We start from the raw sequence: 17,353 nt of genomic DNA, 5'->3' as shown, positions 1-17,353 counted from the left end.
CAGTATGTCATGTGTATTTCATTCAGTAACTTATATCGTAACCTATAGAAATAAAGATATTTATTTTTTAGAAATCGCCACTCCATTTGCGATTTGTACCTACTCAACTTTCAGCAAAGTCGAATCGATAAATATCCTTATAAAACTAATTATTTTCTCAAAAATACAAAGTTATATTGAATAATATTAGCATTGTATTAAAACGACGTCGGATTTTCGTTAGAAAAGCTTTAAACAATTTGCACAAAAGAATGGCAACACGTAAATGAAACCTTATGCAATAAGAACAAATGAATGCTCATGGAATGTCGGTTCAAGAACGTTGGCAATTAGTTCCCGGAGGATAACTTCACGAATAAACTGCTCGGATCTGTACTTAACTCTAAGAAAAAAAAACTGAACTCCACAATGAAAATAGTTTTACCTTATTTACTTTATTAGATACTAGTCTGTCTAGGTGGGCATTTTTGTTGAAAACATATTGATATTATTTTTTTATTCTATCTTCAATAGTAACATATTTTATATTTTCTTGTTTCAAGTTTCTTGCTCATTCTTCTTGTGGTGAATATGCATTCCGAATGAGTGGTAGAATCAAAATATGACTATTCAAAAGTGCTTGTAATGAGTTTATTTGAATAAAGATTATTTCTAATTCTATTTCTATTCATTTTTACTCCTTGGTTTATTAATTGTGGATTAATAATTTCCCGAATTTCTAAAAAATATAAAATATTTTTTAGAAATTCAGTTTTCGTCCCCATACTCCTCCGAAACGGCTTGACCTCATGAAAATGACCTGATTCTCATGAAATTTTGTGAACGTATTGAGTAGGTCTGAGAATCGGCCAACATCTATTTTTCATCCCCCTAAATGTTAGGGGTAGTCCACGTTAGTCCAATTTTTTTTTATTTTAAGGTATAACAACGTTTGTCGGGACAGCTAGTTATATATATATTTTAATATAATTTCACATTACTATATTCATTAGTGACATACATAATTAATATACCTAGTACCTACCTAAAAAATAAATAATAAGGGCACAGATCAATCACCTGTCCAATTCAAAAGGAAATAGTAATTACGACGATCTGACTCGAAATCTGACCCGAACCCCTAGCGGTGCCCTCAGACTGAAGTATTGTCCGTCAGGCAGGAATATCAGCCGTTCCATTCTCCGCTCCGCTTTGGAATGCCATCTGCACTCCCGTCCTATCGTTCAATGAAGCTGTAAAGTCCATCTGTGGCAAGAGAATAGTTCGAAAAAAGACACCTCCGCCTTAGATTAGTGCGTATACTATTCGTTGATACGTTGATAGCATTTTGCAGTATACCTCAGTATTCTACAATATACAGTCCATGTATGAAGTAATAATAGATAAATAACAAACAACTCGTCGTTTTGCATGTTATTTCAGTGCGTTATTATGTTTTAGTACCCGCTTCACATATTAGCGATGTATGTCTCAGAGAGACGTTTGGGAAATGACTGTCATGTAGTAATAATATTTAAAGCATTATATAGACTTCATATTGTGGTGGTCAGAGTGCTCAATTAAAGGGATTTGAAATTATTAAAAAAAATATTCCAATTCAGTACTCGGATGCCAAAGAATTTGCCAGCTACTTAAAAGCACAAAAATTGTGATAATAATCTGAAATAACGACATAGTAACTAGTGTCTTATATCGTAATTTGTTTTGTAAATACAGGTCTATTATACTTTATACGATCAGCTGTGCAAACTACTATACTTACTTTTTTAATTAGTTAACCATAAATTTTACTTCATCTACGTAAATAAATATATTGGACAGATGTGTCATAAGAAAAATGGATTGCTTTCCAACCATTGCATCTGACTTAAATTCATGATTAAAAATTCATTTTCTTATAAATTATAGATATTAGTTTATTTTTAAGGTAAATTAAAACATGTTAATGGCCCAGTTTCATTTATTTACAACAAATACAACTCTAAGTTAGCAGTATGTAGGTTACAAGTACTTGACATAAGAGAAACACACTACAGTATAATAAGAATGTAAATTATTATCTCATACCGTGGTCGCTTATTTTATCTATTTATTGTCCATGCCTCAAAAAATAGATACAGGCAAATATATACTACATATAGTTCTCGTCTTAAAAGACATTATGAATAAATTGATTGAAAGCTCTATAATATTTCAAAAATTACAAATATTTCAAAATATTTATTTGTCAAACACAGCTAAATGTAAATCTAAGTAAACACTCAAGAATTTGAGTAGATCGAAAACATATTCCTTCACATATCACATCGCTCCGGTACCATTACTGCGGTACCCCTTTTAAATGGAAGCCTAACTTTTACCCACTATTTAATAGCAAAGTGTAAGAATGAAACTTTAAAGTAATATCCAAATTGAATAAGATAATATATAAGATTTGAGGAACAGGAACATTATCGAATTATTCTTATAGCTATTTAAACTACTAAAAAATACATCGCATCCCTTCAACTAATATTTGCGATTGACATCTTAAAATTTTACCTACGTATATTATATTTATTTTATACGATATCTGTCATAAGCTGGCCGAGTCGTTTTACAAAAATGAGATCCCTTATATTATTACTATTTATTCTATTTTTTTATAATAATCATTATAATTGCCATCACATCATGTAACATTAAAAAGATTTAATAATTCGAATATCATTATTGTCTAGTATATTCCAGAATCCGTGATCCCCGTTACAATTGCAAAGGTTTAAGTACAAAATAAAATTACATGCTTGATTAAATGGAGACAATTCGTTCATAGTTCGTTAGGGTATCTGGGCCAGGAGCTAAACAACGTGGCGTCGCCTAGCGGGCACTGGCACAGCTACTGATTCTTACGCCGGCTCGGCAGACTACTGTTACGGTAGGTTTTCCTTAAAAGAATATTGTCTACGGCTGGCAGCAATAGGTACCTTTTTCCGGATGTATGGTAAGGAATTTTCAGAGACCTGAAGTGGTAAAATTTGGGAATCTCTTTAGTGTTTGATTGCCAGCGGTTTTTCGAGAAAATGTCTAGATAATTGGGAGGTGGGAGTGGTGGAGAAGGGAGAGGAGCTGAGACTATGGGCAAGTCATTATTTAATGGTCTGTTGAAGATCCGGCCGGTCGGGTGCGAGTGAGCAGGTACTGTCGCCGGCGATATGTCGGAGTCGTCTGAATCGATTGCTGTGTCAACTTCGGCACTAGGGATATATTGCCTGTCAACAAACAAAATGAAAATCACAAAATTTTAATTAACTGATTCAATGTACAAAGTTCACAGTTTAGTTTGCCAGTCAAAAGAGGTTACGATCAAGAAAGATCGTTGATATTTTGGAGAAGTCCCAAAATAACAGTACCTACCCTAATTCCAGAAGCTACACATTACTAGGTAAGTATATTTACCTATCTGTGTATGAAGTAAATATGTATAATAAAAGAGATCTTTTCTAATAGAAGTGTCTTGGGAAGACAATGCAACTCGATATATTATAAGGTTTTTTTTATTTGTGCAGACTAAAATCTTATGTTTACAAACGTATATAAACGTATGCATATATTTTAAAATATATATTAAAATTCATGCGAATGTTTATCTTCTAAGCTATGGTTTAAATAATATTATATTCAAATTGTCTTATCAGTCATATCTGTATACTAAATTATAGTTGCCTTGGAAATAGAAGTAAATAGCTTTCTATTGCGTAAAATAACAAACATGAGATTGACATGCATATGTATAGACTGCGCAGTCTTATTTATTTATGTAATATGTTAAAATATTTAGTAATAAGATATAAACAGTAAGTTACATATTTATATATTTCACTTGTCTACTTTTGACTCTAAATAAAGTCCTACAATAATAAATATTATTTCGTCTTCCTTTACGTAGTACGTATACATATTTTTCTAGAATATAAAATACGATAATAGGAAATAACTATGTGTATACAAATATATGAAATAATAAAGTTAATAGTACCGGAACTGACAGCACCATCCGCTAGCCGCCTCGCAAATACAACATGTACAACCTATCTTGTTGGTATATCACAGAATATATACATACATATATCATCCGGTCAACCGAGAAAATCTTTAGTATTTATATTATATTTATTTATATCAATAAAGATTGCTTAAAGATACACATATGTCTTTATATGACCTAGACTAGGACACATACTAGAATTTATCAAAGCACTATAAAATTATCTATAATAAATTTAAGTATAAATGGTTCTGAAAATAGTTACTTACCTAATTCCGAAATTCTCGTCAGCGGAATGCTTCCTGAAAAAATATTAGGATTTGAAATATTTATGAGAATGAATAGGTACTGCCTATACTTACGTACATATATGAAATGTCTAATAGCTTCTTTAACATATAACAAATACTTCATATACTTTTTCCAATATTTTTGTTGTTATTTCAATACTCATGCTTATGTAGTTACTTTATAAGGTGATAATTACAAATAAGTACTCAATTTCTTTATCAAAAAAACTATTATACAATTACTGAATCATATTGAGATACACCATTCACATGCGGTACCAATATTTGACGGTAAATTTTATAATAAGAATGACATAATACACCTAGAGTACACAAAACTAACCGTTAAACCGTAGTCTAAATTAATAGATATACTACTGAGGTACCTATTATATCATATCGTGTAATACACATTACATTAACATCAATTCTCAAACATTTAGTACATATGCACTATAACACATATCATGCCTCTAACGTTTACACTGAAATATATGCGTTCTCCTTATCCAGAAGCACTAAAGCGCAGTGTACGATCTACATTATTTTAATACAATGTACATTCATGGTACAGTTGTTTTTACAAGACCTGTACAATTCTTGACTGGGCAACAGCAGTCTAGCTCTCCCAGATCTACTATAGCGCCCTCCTGAGAACCTAAACGATGGTAACAAACCTAAACGAGCCAACGAACCGATATGACGTTTTTCAAAATTTTCACGTATATCGTTATCTTCATCTGTAAAAATTGTTAGAATTTACTGTTTATTACACTGAAACTGTTAACATATTACAAAAAAATATATTTAGCTTACCAACAGAACGCTTATCATCACTTCCACTGTCGTTTTCCGGTACATCTAAATCGTTATGTTCTATGACATCTGGAATAGAGAGTATATATCTTTTGTTCCTAACATTTGGTTCTGTATATACTGGTCTATACAGACCGTGAACAGGCATACCCATTATTCCTCTCTTATAATACCAGTTGCTGTCTATATCCAGTTGATTCGAATCCATCGACTGCTGTGATGAAGGACCACTACGCTTGAACACTTGTGATAGCGGTGGAAACATATCAGGATTAACAGATTGTTGATAATCGTACATTTCATTGAAATCATAAGGGCCATCTACTTCTGATAGAGGTGGAATTGGATTTTGATAAAACGGATAATAGTATTCATCACCGTTAATTTCATCTTTCTTATGTATCATGCCGTTACGGGCCAATGCGGCCAGATTCCGTTTATCATTTTGCTGATTATATTGTCCTCTGCCGGCACGAAATCCATCTCTAGCTAATGCCTGTATATTCCTCTTCATAGCAGAATAACTTCGAAGGCGAGCTATGGAGGCAATATTCCTTTTAGCATGAGATTCCTCTTCGTCCTGTTCATCTTGTTTATCAGTTTCATCAAATGGTGATCTAAATGTAGGCAATTGTCCATTTTTAGCAAGAGTAGAAATACTTCTCTTATAACTTCCGAGAACGGAATTTTTCAGATATCCATCTCTTGCCAAAGCTGCAATATTCCGTCTAGGAAATGTTGGCCACTGATCGGGATCCGCTGGCAAGCTCACCACCTAACAAACGCATAATTATATATTTCAGCTACAATAACTGTGTTCAAAAATAAGTTTGTAATTAAAAATACAAAGATTCCAATCGTATAAAGTTACCTGTTCTACGTAAGTTGAAAATGCTAGAGCCAACGTCGCCACCAGTAAAAAACATCCTCGGTGTCTTCCTACACTATATCCGCTAATGTCTGTCATCTTGAAAATAAAAAACAAATAATTTTGAATAAGCTATTTTTTTTTTAAATCAAAGTATCCGGGAATAAATAAATATTTTAACAAATTTGAATAACGGTTAGCACAATCCACACAATTCGCGCCATATTCAAATTACCTCTTTACCATTTCTTATGAATATCGATGAGTACCTATATTTATTATAAACAAAACAATTATCAATTACATTTAAGGTCTTAAATGTCATGTAGTTATAGGCACATTGCACATTATTTATTTGGAATCATCACCGCAAATTAACGGTTTATATTAAATTTTCACTTTTAAAGAGATACAAGAAATTAATGTATTGCTACTATATTTTACAAAAGAAAAGGTATACCAACAAAAGGTACACCATTTACACAGAAACAGTAATAGGCAAGATACGGCTCGTGATGAAACCATAAAAGTGCTATATCTTGCTCTGCAAAATGTCTGAGAGTTCCCTTCTGTGTAGTGAACAATCAAAGTCAATGGAACGTTAACCGTGTATCTGCTAAATATTAAGTGCAAGTACAGGCAATCTAAATAGCATTAGGATGTTACAAAGAACCCGAATTACGAGATATAATAAGTTACATCAACAACATCTGAACTACAATCATGCGTTATAAAATACATGTCTTAATTTACATTAACAATAATAATAAACATATTTCTAAAAATCATTTTTAAATACATTAATTATGTATATATATATATATATATATATATATATATATATATATATATATATATATATATATATATATATATATATATATATATATATATATATATAGACATAATTAATGTATACAGTAGTTTGATCCATTATAGAATATAATGACTATGGCAGTTTTTGGTAATTATAATTATACTAGTAGTTTCCGGGACTTCATAAGAACAAACTTGTATCTAAAACTGAACAAAATCTCGTCATTGAAATTATTGTTATAGTTATTACAATTCTCTTGATTTAACTTGACGTGCAGATATAAGAAACAACAAAACTGCAAGACGTTTTATAACATTTAGAGTGGGAAGAATTTTATATTAATAAACATTGTATAGGCAAGCCTGGTCGATTAATAACAATGAATTTATGAGAAACTGAAGGATCCAATATTAGAAGAGGATATTACAAAGCCATTATACTATATAAATGGTACGCCCTTAAGCTGCCTACGTTACATTGTAATCTGCTATTTCATAATATTATGTAGTTTAATTGGAATATAACTGAATATTAAAGGTATTTCAATACATTTTTTTTTTAATGATGAAGCATACGGCGCATCTGAAGTTGAACGGTTATTGTTCTTTGTACAGCACCAACTTTCAGGTTTCGTTTATTTTATATTACTATTCTATTCAAATACTTAATGTATGATGACTTCATAACAAAAATGTATTCATATACTATAATCATCAATAAAAAAATCTCATAAAACCAAATCTATGTTCGTCGTTCCAGATGGGATAGTTAGATTAGACGCATTATCAACAGAGAATACTTTAGTTAAAGCTCATGCCTACGGCTATCGCATCTACCGCCGACTTCTCTTATTTTAATTTGGTTTGTTGTCGGTGTTTTCATAACCAGAGTACATCATAGCGTATTTGTTAGATACACTAATTAACAATAATGAAATTCTACCTTAAGAGGTAGTTTCATAATTGTTAATTAGTAAAACTTAAAACTTTCATTTTTAGAAATAAAACCTACTAAAAGTGTATAACTCAGCGCAAAGAGAAATGAGAGCGCCAAATGTTTCAGCCATGTCAGACGAAGTGACAGTGTGGTAAATAGAAGTGTTCTTTGTTTTGACAACAAAAGAGAAATTGTTGATAAGGAAGTCCATCATCATTTTTGTTTACTTATATAGACCTTAGAATTAAAATACTGCAATTTCATTCATTACCTTAAATCTTTTTAATTAGCATCTTTAAATTCCTAATAATTTTATATTATAAATTAATTTATTACAACTTTCACAGTTCATCATTTAAGACAAAATTTTCGTTTTTAATGTAATAAAAAATAAGGAATTTTCATGCAAAATTATCTATTACCTATTAAATTTTCATCGGACTTTTTACTTTTTATAATTTATTCCTTTTTCATAACGAATAAAAAAGAAAAAAGAGTACATGAAATCAGCCTAGCAGTTTTTCACTTTTTTCGACACTAACGAATATCAATTGACTGACTGGTACTGATCAGACTGGTATTACTTATGCATTGTCTCTCTTTCATTTACCAGCAATATATATACATATATAGATATACGTAAAGTTTACATATACGTTCATTTCGAAACTACAAATTTGTATATGGACGCTACAAAGACATGAATTTTCTACGCAGATATGTAATGTTATTTTTAGCTATTTTGCGTCATTATTTCCGATCAAATATCCGAGTTTCTCACTGATTTTCCTTCTTCTTATCCCATTTAATGGCCCTTTATATCTTTAATGCCATATGTATTTTCTTTTCATAGGAATATGGACTGCGGATTTACACAGGATTTACAAAACGTATGCAACGAAATGTATTCTTTGAAAAACATATATTTCTAGATACTACATCATATCTTATTCCATATGTATGTCAGTTAGTTACAGTAATTTTCTAGTACACAAAATTTATGATATTTCAGACTTGAAAAATATTCTTGTAGTTATTATAAAATCGAGTATTAACGAACTTATCAAACATAAAATACAAATCCAAATTAGAAAGCTGGTACTGGAATAGATCTAGATCTTTTATAACTCGTATTAGACTCCCCACTGACGCCACGTATTAATATCTAGTAATAAAGCAAAAGTTGTATGTAAATAGTTTATGACTCTCAATCTACTCTACATATTCTATAGGACATCGTGACATTAGATTAGTACTCATATTTTATAATGAAATCTCACGAATCTATCTGCATCAGTAGTACTTATAAACTTATACCTAATTAGGTTTGTAATCGATATTGAAAATATTAAGTGTCACCCTAATTCAAATTCACGTTATTATGATCAAGGTTTTTTAAAATATATTATTTTTTTAATTGTTGTATAAGTATTTTTTGTTCATAGTGCAATTGAGGCGGAATCACGAATTTAATTTTTTATTTATTTATTTGAGCGACCAACAAGACATACTCTATGAGGTTACAATTATTATCACTTGCAAAAAGTGCAAGTATATAGTGTTAACTTAATTACTGCTTGCCACGGTATGCGTAAATGTTTACAGAAGTTTATATATGTATACATATTTATCTTTTTATTTTATTTTACTTTATATATATATATATATATACATATATCTTTTTATTATTTTAATGTGTATAAATATACATGTATACACATATAAGTAATGAAAAAAAAAAATTTTACTGTGTTAATGAAACGGGTTTGACTATTGTTTCAATACGTGTTCTTGAATGGTTGACTTGAATTTGGAGAAACTAGAAAACACGTCAATATCCGAACTCTTCGCTACAATATAATAGTTATTTTCTAGTCTATTAATGGTAGAGAAGTGTCCCAAATTGCTTCTGAATTACTTTTTTTTAAATAACGAATACTTTTTACTTCGAGGTAATTTATAGGATGCGTTTATAGTTACTTGTTCTAGCAATGCAGGGCAATCATGGACACCGTTTATAATTTTATGGAAGAATCCATTGACAAGCAACTATCTCCTGTCTTCGGGTCTCGTTAGTTTGTTTATTATTCTATGACTTAATTCTATTATTCTTGACTTAATTCTTCTGTGTCTTCTTATTCGGTGTTAATTCTATAAATAGCACAAAATTCTCAATACCTTCAATACAGACTGTCTGGTTCTATTGTTTACGTGATGAAATTTAATTTTGATTAAAGAAAGATAAAAAGAAAGTCAGTTTTTTTATATATTACTTTTTGATTGTATGAAAAAGAGATATATCGTCCATTTTGTTTTTGTAACAAAAACTCTGCAGTTCGAAAAGTTCAATCCAACAAGAGATGTTAGCATAAAGATATTTTATCGCCATAGTTTATTTATTTAAAATTGTTACACAAATATCAAGGATCAAAATGATCATGAAGTCTTACAAAACTGGACTATTTCTAATGAAATTACGTATAAGGTGAGGCATCCCCATACGAAATTTTAGGAACAGCATATTATTATAGGTACTTTTTATTATTTACTTACACACGGGATAGAATTATTTAAATTTAAGTATACGAAACTAAGTATAGGTAGAAATTTGACAAAAAGACAATCAACTATTATAAGTAAACCAGATAAAAAAATAAATACTACGCTAAAAAGTTATGAGAGAAAACTTTATACTTTTTTAATTTTAATTATATTAATCTTTGAACTGTTGCCATTATGTTGATAATAAAGTTATTGTTCGACAAATTATATTCAGATATTATTTTCATTATAGTAAGCAGAATATTAAAGTATAGAAAGTACATCAAAGCTGATCTTTCCGAGTAATTTACAACAATTTTACTTACTTTGAACCGCAATTTCCCAGCCACAGCGCACTTTCAAAAGTTAAAAAAGTAACTTATAACTTTGCGATCTGACTTCCCCTTTTTGTTAGACTTGTTTGGAAGCTTGGCGGGAATGGTGGTAGGAAGGGCGAGATAATTCTTATATAGTAGAGTTACAATTACACGCATGCGTAGTTACCCACGGGAGATCTAGCTAGCTACAAAACGTATGCACTTTAATTGACGAGGCCTTAAGGTCACAGGTCAGTTTTTAAATTAAATACAGTTAAGCCCCACGATTCCCGGGGTCTAATGAGCAATAACGGACTGGCATTGGCACATAACGATTTCCATTGACAAATTACTTTTCACGATTACCTCTAAATAAGGTAATTTAGATTCTAAGGGGTTACCCCGGTAGCATTCCAAAATTAAATAGTAGAACCAAAAGTAGGCATTAACCTACTTGTTTTAAATTAATTGTGCCTACTAGGTACTCTATACATCACCCGAGTTAAACAATATACAAATCCCCTAATACATAAAAACAATAAATCTGTAATAAAGCTATTTTAATTAGTGAACTGTGCGGTATTATATTTCTTCCTAGTTATTTTCTTAATTTGAAAAGAACTGTAAGAGATGAAAAGGTTGACATTTTTATATAAATATTTAATTACGAGATATAGCTAATTTTACCAATTTTTATATTACTAAATCCGTTATGATAAAGGAAAACCTGACCAACCTTATTGATCATATCATCTTAAGAAAATAGAAAACTTCTTCTAAAAATATGTAAAACGCTTATAACAAATCAAATTAATCCGAAAGACTGTGGTTGATTCGCCACCTACAACGTGAACATGAATTTCCCCGATGTGGTAGTTAACCTGACTTCATCCTAATGATGATTCGTCAGCATGTGCCGTTTGTGCTAGAAAGTATTATCCATAAAAAAGGGCTTCAGACAGGAGCCTTGAGATAACTTTGAATTATTGTACTCTATATATATGTATGTATATATATATATATATATATAATATTAATATTGGTGTATACTGTTTATATATGTAATATGTTATGTTATTCATTATTATTCATTTGTCATTATTATTATTGTTTTTTTTTTCTCTCCTATTCTAATGCCACCTCCCACCTTTTGTTTTTTTCTCCTCTACCCAAAGGTTGCCTGGAAGAGATTGCATAAGCGATAAGGCCGCCTTTTGTACCCTTTTATTTTAATTACTCTATTAATGTAATTTTTCCTGGTGCAATGAAGAGTATATAAATAAATAAATAAATAAATAATATTGATGATTGGAGAATATAAATTTCAATTACTGTATAACAGTCAGTCCTAATATTTGAATTAGACTATCAAATAATTTGCTATAAGAGATAAAATACCATTTCAGGAAGCAAACTTAAGCTGTAAAAAGTAAATATTATATAGCAAATATTATTATATAAACAGATTCCATTAGAAAGATATATAAGTATCACAATAATTTACGCACCTCCTACAATGTAAATCAATTCCCAAAATCTCAGGCAACGCATTATGTGGAACACGTCATTCAAACAAAGAAATAAGTATACACGCTTCGCATAAGTAATAGGTCGTATCGCATAATATATGTATAATAATTTATTCGATTATAACACCATTACGGTCTCTCTATTTATATTATACATGTATGAAAAGTATATTATGATGTCAGTCAATCATTTCAAAAATAAACATTTTAATTTATATTTATTTTAGTCTTTGATACTGAAAATCATTTTATTTCCGGTTAACCGTCTTCAAAAAAGGGTGAGATTCCCATTATCATCGACCTATGTGATCTGAGTTTGATCATTCTTTTTTAAGGGAATGATTTATTCTTGTGCAGGCCTTTTAAAAGTTTTATAATGCTCCTGACTGAAGTTAGTTTAAAAAAATATTAAAATTTATACTTGAGTATTGTTATCGATATAAAGAGACTTATCCCGACTAACTTATCTTTCAAAAGACAATCTAAACCAATTAAAATATGAATATTTAATAAATATAGAGCTCTTTCGTCATGATAGCCATCCACTAAAAAAAGACTTCAGAAATTGCAGCGGTAATAGACTTAAAGCATGTCACCTTAAATTCACAAACAAAGCCGCGGTATACATATATTCAGAAGAAAATTATTGAATATTGCTGATAATATGTTTTATTATTTTCCATTAGTAAGTATATAAATGTTACTTTTCAGTACAAACATAGTCATAAATCACGAGACGAATATAGGTGTACGTGATCAAAGCAAAGGTCAAAGAATATCAAAATGTAACGATGCACTTGGGAACATCGAGTTCTTACTGATTGGTCGCTGCGAGACCTCTCAAGTTACTGTCCCAGTCCCTTAATCATTAAAGTAAATATCTTTTTCAGTTTACTCAACTATCCACTTCACCAAACTTGAACAAAATATGCATGCATAAAGAAAGAGCGAGCTTATCATCTGAATTAATATTGAAACAATAAAAATAAAATATATATTAGTTTATTCGATGTTTTACTTAGAAGTAATTATATTATAATATGCATGTAATATGTTATCTGTGATAATAATATTGATGATGAAGACCTATAGGTCTTATCAATACTACTACTGATAGATGTTACTCAATGTATAAAACAATGTTAGACATACATTTTTCATTTAGGTAACTACATTACGAAAAAAATATATATGTATATCAATTTACCTGCTACATATTCCTACGAAATACTGTGTCTGTGACAGTTTAAATTTAACTTTATCGCTTAAGTTTTAGAAAGCTATTTAGAAATGTTAGATACAGGCAAGAAAAGGGGTGGACTAAAAAAGACAGATTATATCAATGCTTGTATCAATTTGTACTTAGTTCAATTTTAAACTGTGTTAGTTGACAAGAGAGAAGCGCATTTTTATTAATGGAGACTAGTGGTCACATTGCTAACAATGTATAAGTATGTCAGGTCGACCTCCACGCGGTGCCCCTGAAAACCGTCGTAGTTACTTCCTTGTGAATTCGCCATGTTGGGTTAACTGAACTGTCTTTATATACATTCTGTGATTTGCTACTAATGCCTCGGAGTACCTACCTACACAGTTGCCTCCAGGTAATTCATATTCAACCATCATAAAAAAACTAAAAGATGTACCAAGTATGCTTGTCCATTGCCACATGAAACACAAAAATAGTCGCTCAAAGTGAATTAATTAAACATAGTTACAAACACAGTACATAGTAAAATAACCATTTTTGTTCAGTCGGTTGAACGTAATGTAAGGTTGCAAAGAAATATATATACCTAACACAAACAGAAGTCATAAACATAGCGTTCTCGCGAGCGCGTAGTTTTCCATTTGAAAACAATAAATAGTGATATTGACTTTCTGTAGTTGGAAAACCCTATACAATTAATATGAACTATTTGTTATCGTAAACAATATGATAACCGCAACATATAAATGCAATACAATTCACTGAACATTAAATAGATATACGGTATATCTAAAAGATAAAGTTCCTAAAGATGAACCTAAAAAACGGTTTCTTATCGTATTTTTTACATGGATACCTACTATCAAGAGTCTTTCATAGTGTTCATCATAGTTAAGATAGATAAAGATATGATTAGCCAAAACAGATGGACAATTTTAATGATCATGGATCAATCCATCTGCATTAAAAATATTCGCCTGCAGTCAATCGCGAGTAAAGAATTAAGATTTTTTAACAAGAAATTAACCACTATTACTAAAAGGAGCAAACGTTTGAAGGTCACCCGGCAGAGTACCGGGTGCATTATTGCATGCATTACCATTTTTATACTACATGTTCCTTAAAAATCCTTGATTTAATAAAACTATACAGAATTAATCTATATATTTAGGGTAGATACGGTACGGTACTAGGTAAGGTAAGTGCTCTGTAAAAAGATGTCTACTTGGGTACCACAGTGCAACCAAAATCTATCGCATAGTAGCTTATTTTTATTTACATTAAATTTTGCAGTGAAATTACAGTAAAAGAAACATATTAGTCCTCTGAAATGGTAACTGGAGTGGTATCGCGGGTGTCACATGTGAAAGTGATACCCGATGAAGCTGTTCATGTATAAAGGCGGCGGTTACCGGTTACCACTTACTACCCACTTACACGTGGGTCTACCTTCAGCTTGTTACCCATTTCGATTACATAAAAAAGCTATAATTAAGTAACATTAAGTAAAAGTATAATTTAAGTACCTTACCAAAAATTAAAGATGTTATTAGTTTTTGAGAAATTATAACGTCAGTTAATTATAAAGATATAGACCGACTTGAGGCTACTTGTTTTATTTTCTCTCTATTTATCTATATACGTACAATAAGTACTGTAATATTATATAAATTCAATCAAGAAAATCCAATTAACGATTTGACACTGTGCAAATATAGCGAATATTTTTATCTACTGAAAATTCCTTCTTTGTGGATTGTATTTGTGATGTTCGGATCAATATCTTACGACCGTTGTCAAACGATTTGTTTTTATCATAATAACAGTTTATATACATAGGTATACATACATATATATTTATGCCTTTAAATACAATATAGAAAAATATTAAGTAATACTTATCAAACATAGTATAACAAATATTAAAATCTCTTCTTAAAAATTTAAAGTTTCTTTAGGAAACTTGATATATATACCTACATATAACATTCATCGCACCAGAACACTTTTTTTTCTGATTATAAAAAGTACATCGACCAGAAATTTCCCGTTCCTTTCGATAGACGCGCACTTGCATGGGTTGATTGATCTCAGAGTTGCCAACCTTACGATAGATTTTTTTTAATATTCAAGATATTTTCATATATTCTAAATATCGTTTCAGTGGAGACAGGGGGTCCTTTGTATCCTCGGGTCTCTGGGCTGCAGCCCAAAGGTAAGCCCTTAGGTAGATCAGCCCCTACCTACGTTATGATTGGATTAATCAATTAATTTCGTGTGTTCACATAAAACATAAAACATATTTGTGTTCAAAATGAAAAAAAAATATTTTTATCTAAAAGCCGTTTCTTTGCTTTTACTTCATATTTAAATTAAATACATACAAAATAAAACATACAAATCAATCAGGATTTACGCTACTTTCTAACTTTGCTGACTGCTCGACCATGTTTTCGTGGGCGTCAACATTGGTAGTATTCGCGATATGGGTATCATAACACTTTTCTTCATTTACATCAGAACAGACTCCATTACTGCAGTATGGTCGACGTCCATAGCAAAACGCCAAGAGCCCCACATTACCGGGCAGGCAGTGTAGTGATTCTCTACAACTGTAACAGGTGTACCCTCCCTGAAAAAAAGATATAATATATAGATATAAGGTTGTATCAAATAACTCATATTTTTACAATAGGACTCTTTTTTTTGTACAATTCCTATTAGATTTAGTAGAGATAGTATGACTACTATCTCTACTAAATCTGATAGGAATTGTACAAAAATCTAATCTGAAATAGGTTTAGTACCCAATTCAGTGTGACCACTGAATTTGGTACTAAACCTATTTTAGGTATTGTAGTAGTTATTCCATATTTATGACCACCGTTGCCACAGTAAATTGAATGATTGAAAAACAACTGTACTAAAGAAATAACACCATTTTACGACAGCTGTGTACTGTTCATTAAACATACATAAAATGTTCTATCGCCTAAAGAATTTTTGTAAACATTTATGTATGTTTTTTAATTGAGATGTAAATTCAGCACGATTCAGTTATATAATTTCGATTTAAGTTTCTGACACATTCTTCATATGTAGGTATAACTAATCTGCCTTCATATGACATTTCATTAATAACGTTCAGTCGTTAAGTTTGAAACAAAGAGATTTGAGACTTTCGCATTTATATCAGTATAGGTTACATTAATTGGTACCTACGTTCATGCCAATAAACAAAATTTATAAATTGGTTATTTTGTGAAGCAAAAGGATTTACAGCTAATCTAATTTAAATCCAACCATATCGTAATACCTCAGCTCGAAAACTGCAAGGGGTGGGATACCAATAAATAGCTCGCCCTTCACCGTCCGCTGTTTTGTTTGAAGATTTCTCCATTGCCGTCACAATTAATTTTACTAAACCAACCGGAACTCGTTTCTCATTGTCTATTTCGAATGTTCGATTAAAGGTAATATTATCATTGATATTTTCTGATAATACGAAATCCGAAACGATCTGAAAAAAATATTAAGAAAATGTAAATTTTCACTGCAGAGGTATTTATCTGAATAACATAAGATAAAAAAACTATTCACTGCAGAGGTATGTATCTGAATAATATAAAATAATAAAAAACTATTTCTCTCACCAAACCCGCCAACACATAAATGTTTATGTTAAAATTCATTTCGAATCAATTCTGCAAACCAAGCATAGTCTGTGACACAAACCGAGTAAGTTATTTATAACAATGCATTTATTCAGTATATATATAGGTAGGAACTTGAATAGAAAATGTGCTAATGAAACGTTCAGTGAGACACTACGTTTTTACGATCGGCAATTAATGTATGTTTATTGGCACGCACTTGACATCCGCAATAATAAATAAGTAATCACTGCATGTTTATCTATGCGTAATATCCAGGTAACATATTAATTTCAGGCTCGGATTCCTTTGAGATTCAGGTCACTATAAAAAACTAATTAACTTGGAG

General features: G+C 30.6%; 2 protein-coding genes across 4 annotated transcripts; both read right to left on the bottom strand.

The window, feature by feature from the left end:
- Window positions 1–1,985: 1,985 nt before the first annotated feature.
- Window positions 1,986–10,717, bottom strand: LOC131847183 (neuropeptide-like precursor 1). Of its 2 annotated transcripts, XM_059196666.1 has the most exons (6): window positions 10,622–10,717; window positions 6,005–6,100; window positions 5,134–5,908; window positions 4,907–5,057; window positions 4,297–4,329; window positions 1,986–3,251 (listed from the first exon to the last, which is right to left on the bottom strand). In XM_059196666.1, exons 2-6 carry the CDS (start codon window positions 6,098–6,100, stop codon window positions 2,879–2,881), a joined length of 1,428 nt encoding a protein of 475 aa, XP_059052649.1. In that variant the 5' UTR covers window positions 10,622–10,717; the 3' UTR covers window positions 1,986–2,878. The 2 variants fall into 2 exon arrangements, with proteins under 2 accessions (XP_059052649.1, XP_059052648.1); XM_059196665.1 differs by lacking the exon at window positions 4,907–5,057 and having other exon boundaries at window positions 3,045–3,251.
- A 4,983-nt stretch (window positions 10,718–15,700) lies between these two features.
- Window positions 15,701–16,888, bottom strand: LOC131847240 (uncharacterized). 2 transcript variants are annotated; one of them, XR_009357703.1, is made up of 2 exons: window positions 16,327–16,490; window positions 15,701–15,983 (listed from the first exon to the last, which is right to left on the bottom strand). XR_009357703.1 is itself a non-coding variant. In XM_059196755.1 (2 exons), exons 1-2 carry the CDS (start codon window positions 16,749–16,751, stop codon window positions 15,753–15,755), a joined length of 315 nt encoding a protein of 104 aa, XP_059052738.1. In that variant the 5' UTR covers window positions 16,752–16,888; the 3' UTR covers window positions 15,701–15,752. The 2 variants fall into 2 exon arrangements, 1 of the variants encoding a protein (XP_059052738.1); XM_059196755.1 differs by lacking the exon at window positions 16,327–16,490 and adding an exon at window positions 16,668–16,888.
- Window positions 16,889–17,353: the final 465 nt, after the last annotated feature.

This window comes from Achroia grisella, unplaced genomic scaffold, assembly GCF_030625045.1.
Source record: "Achroia grisella isolate CSIRO2021 unplaced genomic scaffold, CSIRO_AGI_Agris_v1 utg516, whole genome shotgun sequence".
Taxonomy (NCBI): Eukaryota; Metazoa; Arthropoda; class Insecta; order Lepidoptera; family Pyralidae; genus Achroia; species Achroia grisella.
This window is presented reverse-complemented; position numbering and strand designations above follow the sequence as displayed.

Bases quoted from the DNA above. Each gene is read 5' to 3' on its own strand.
- LOC131847183 (XM_059196666.1), bottom strand. From the start codon at position 6,100: ATGACAGACATTAGCGGATATAGTGTAGGAAGACACCGAGGATGTTTT. The intron at 5,058-5,133 runs GTAAGCTAAATA...CAATTTTTACAG, and splicing joins TGATGATAAGCGTTCTGTTG to ATGAAGATAACGATATACGT. The intron at 4,330-4,906 runs GTCTTGTAAAAA...ATATTTTTTCAG, and splicing joins CCCAGTCAAGAATTGTACAG to GAAGCATTCCGCTGACGAGA.
- LOC131847240 (XM_059196755.1), bottom strand. From the start codon at position 16,751: ATGGAGAAATCTTCAAACAAAACAGCGGACGGTGAAGGGCGAGCTATT. The intron at 15,984-16,667 runs GTATTACGATAT...TCTTTTTTTCAG, and splicing joins CTTGCAGTTTTCGAGCTGAG to GGAGGGTACACCTGTTACAG.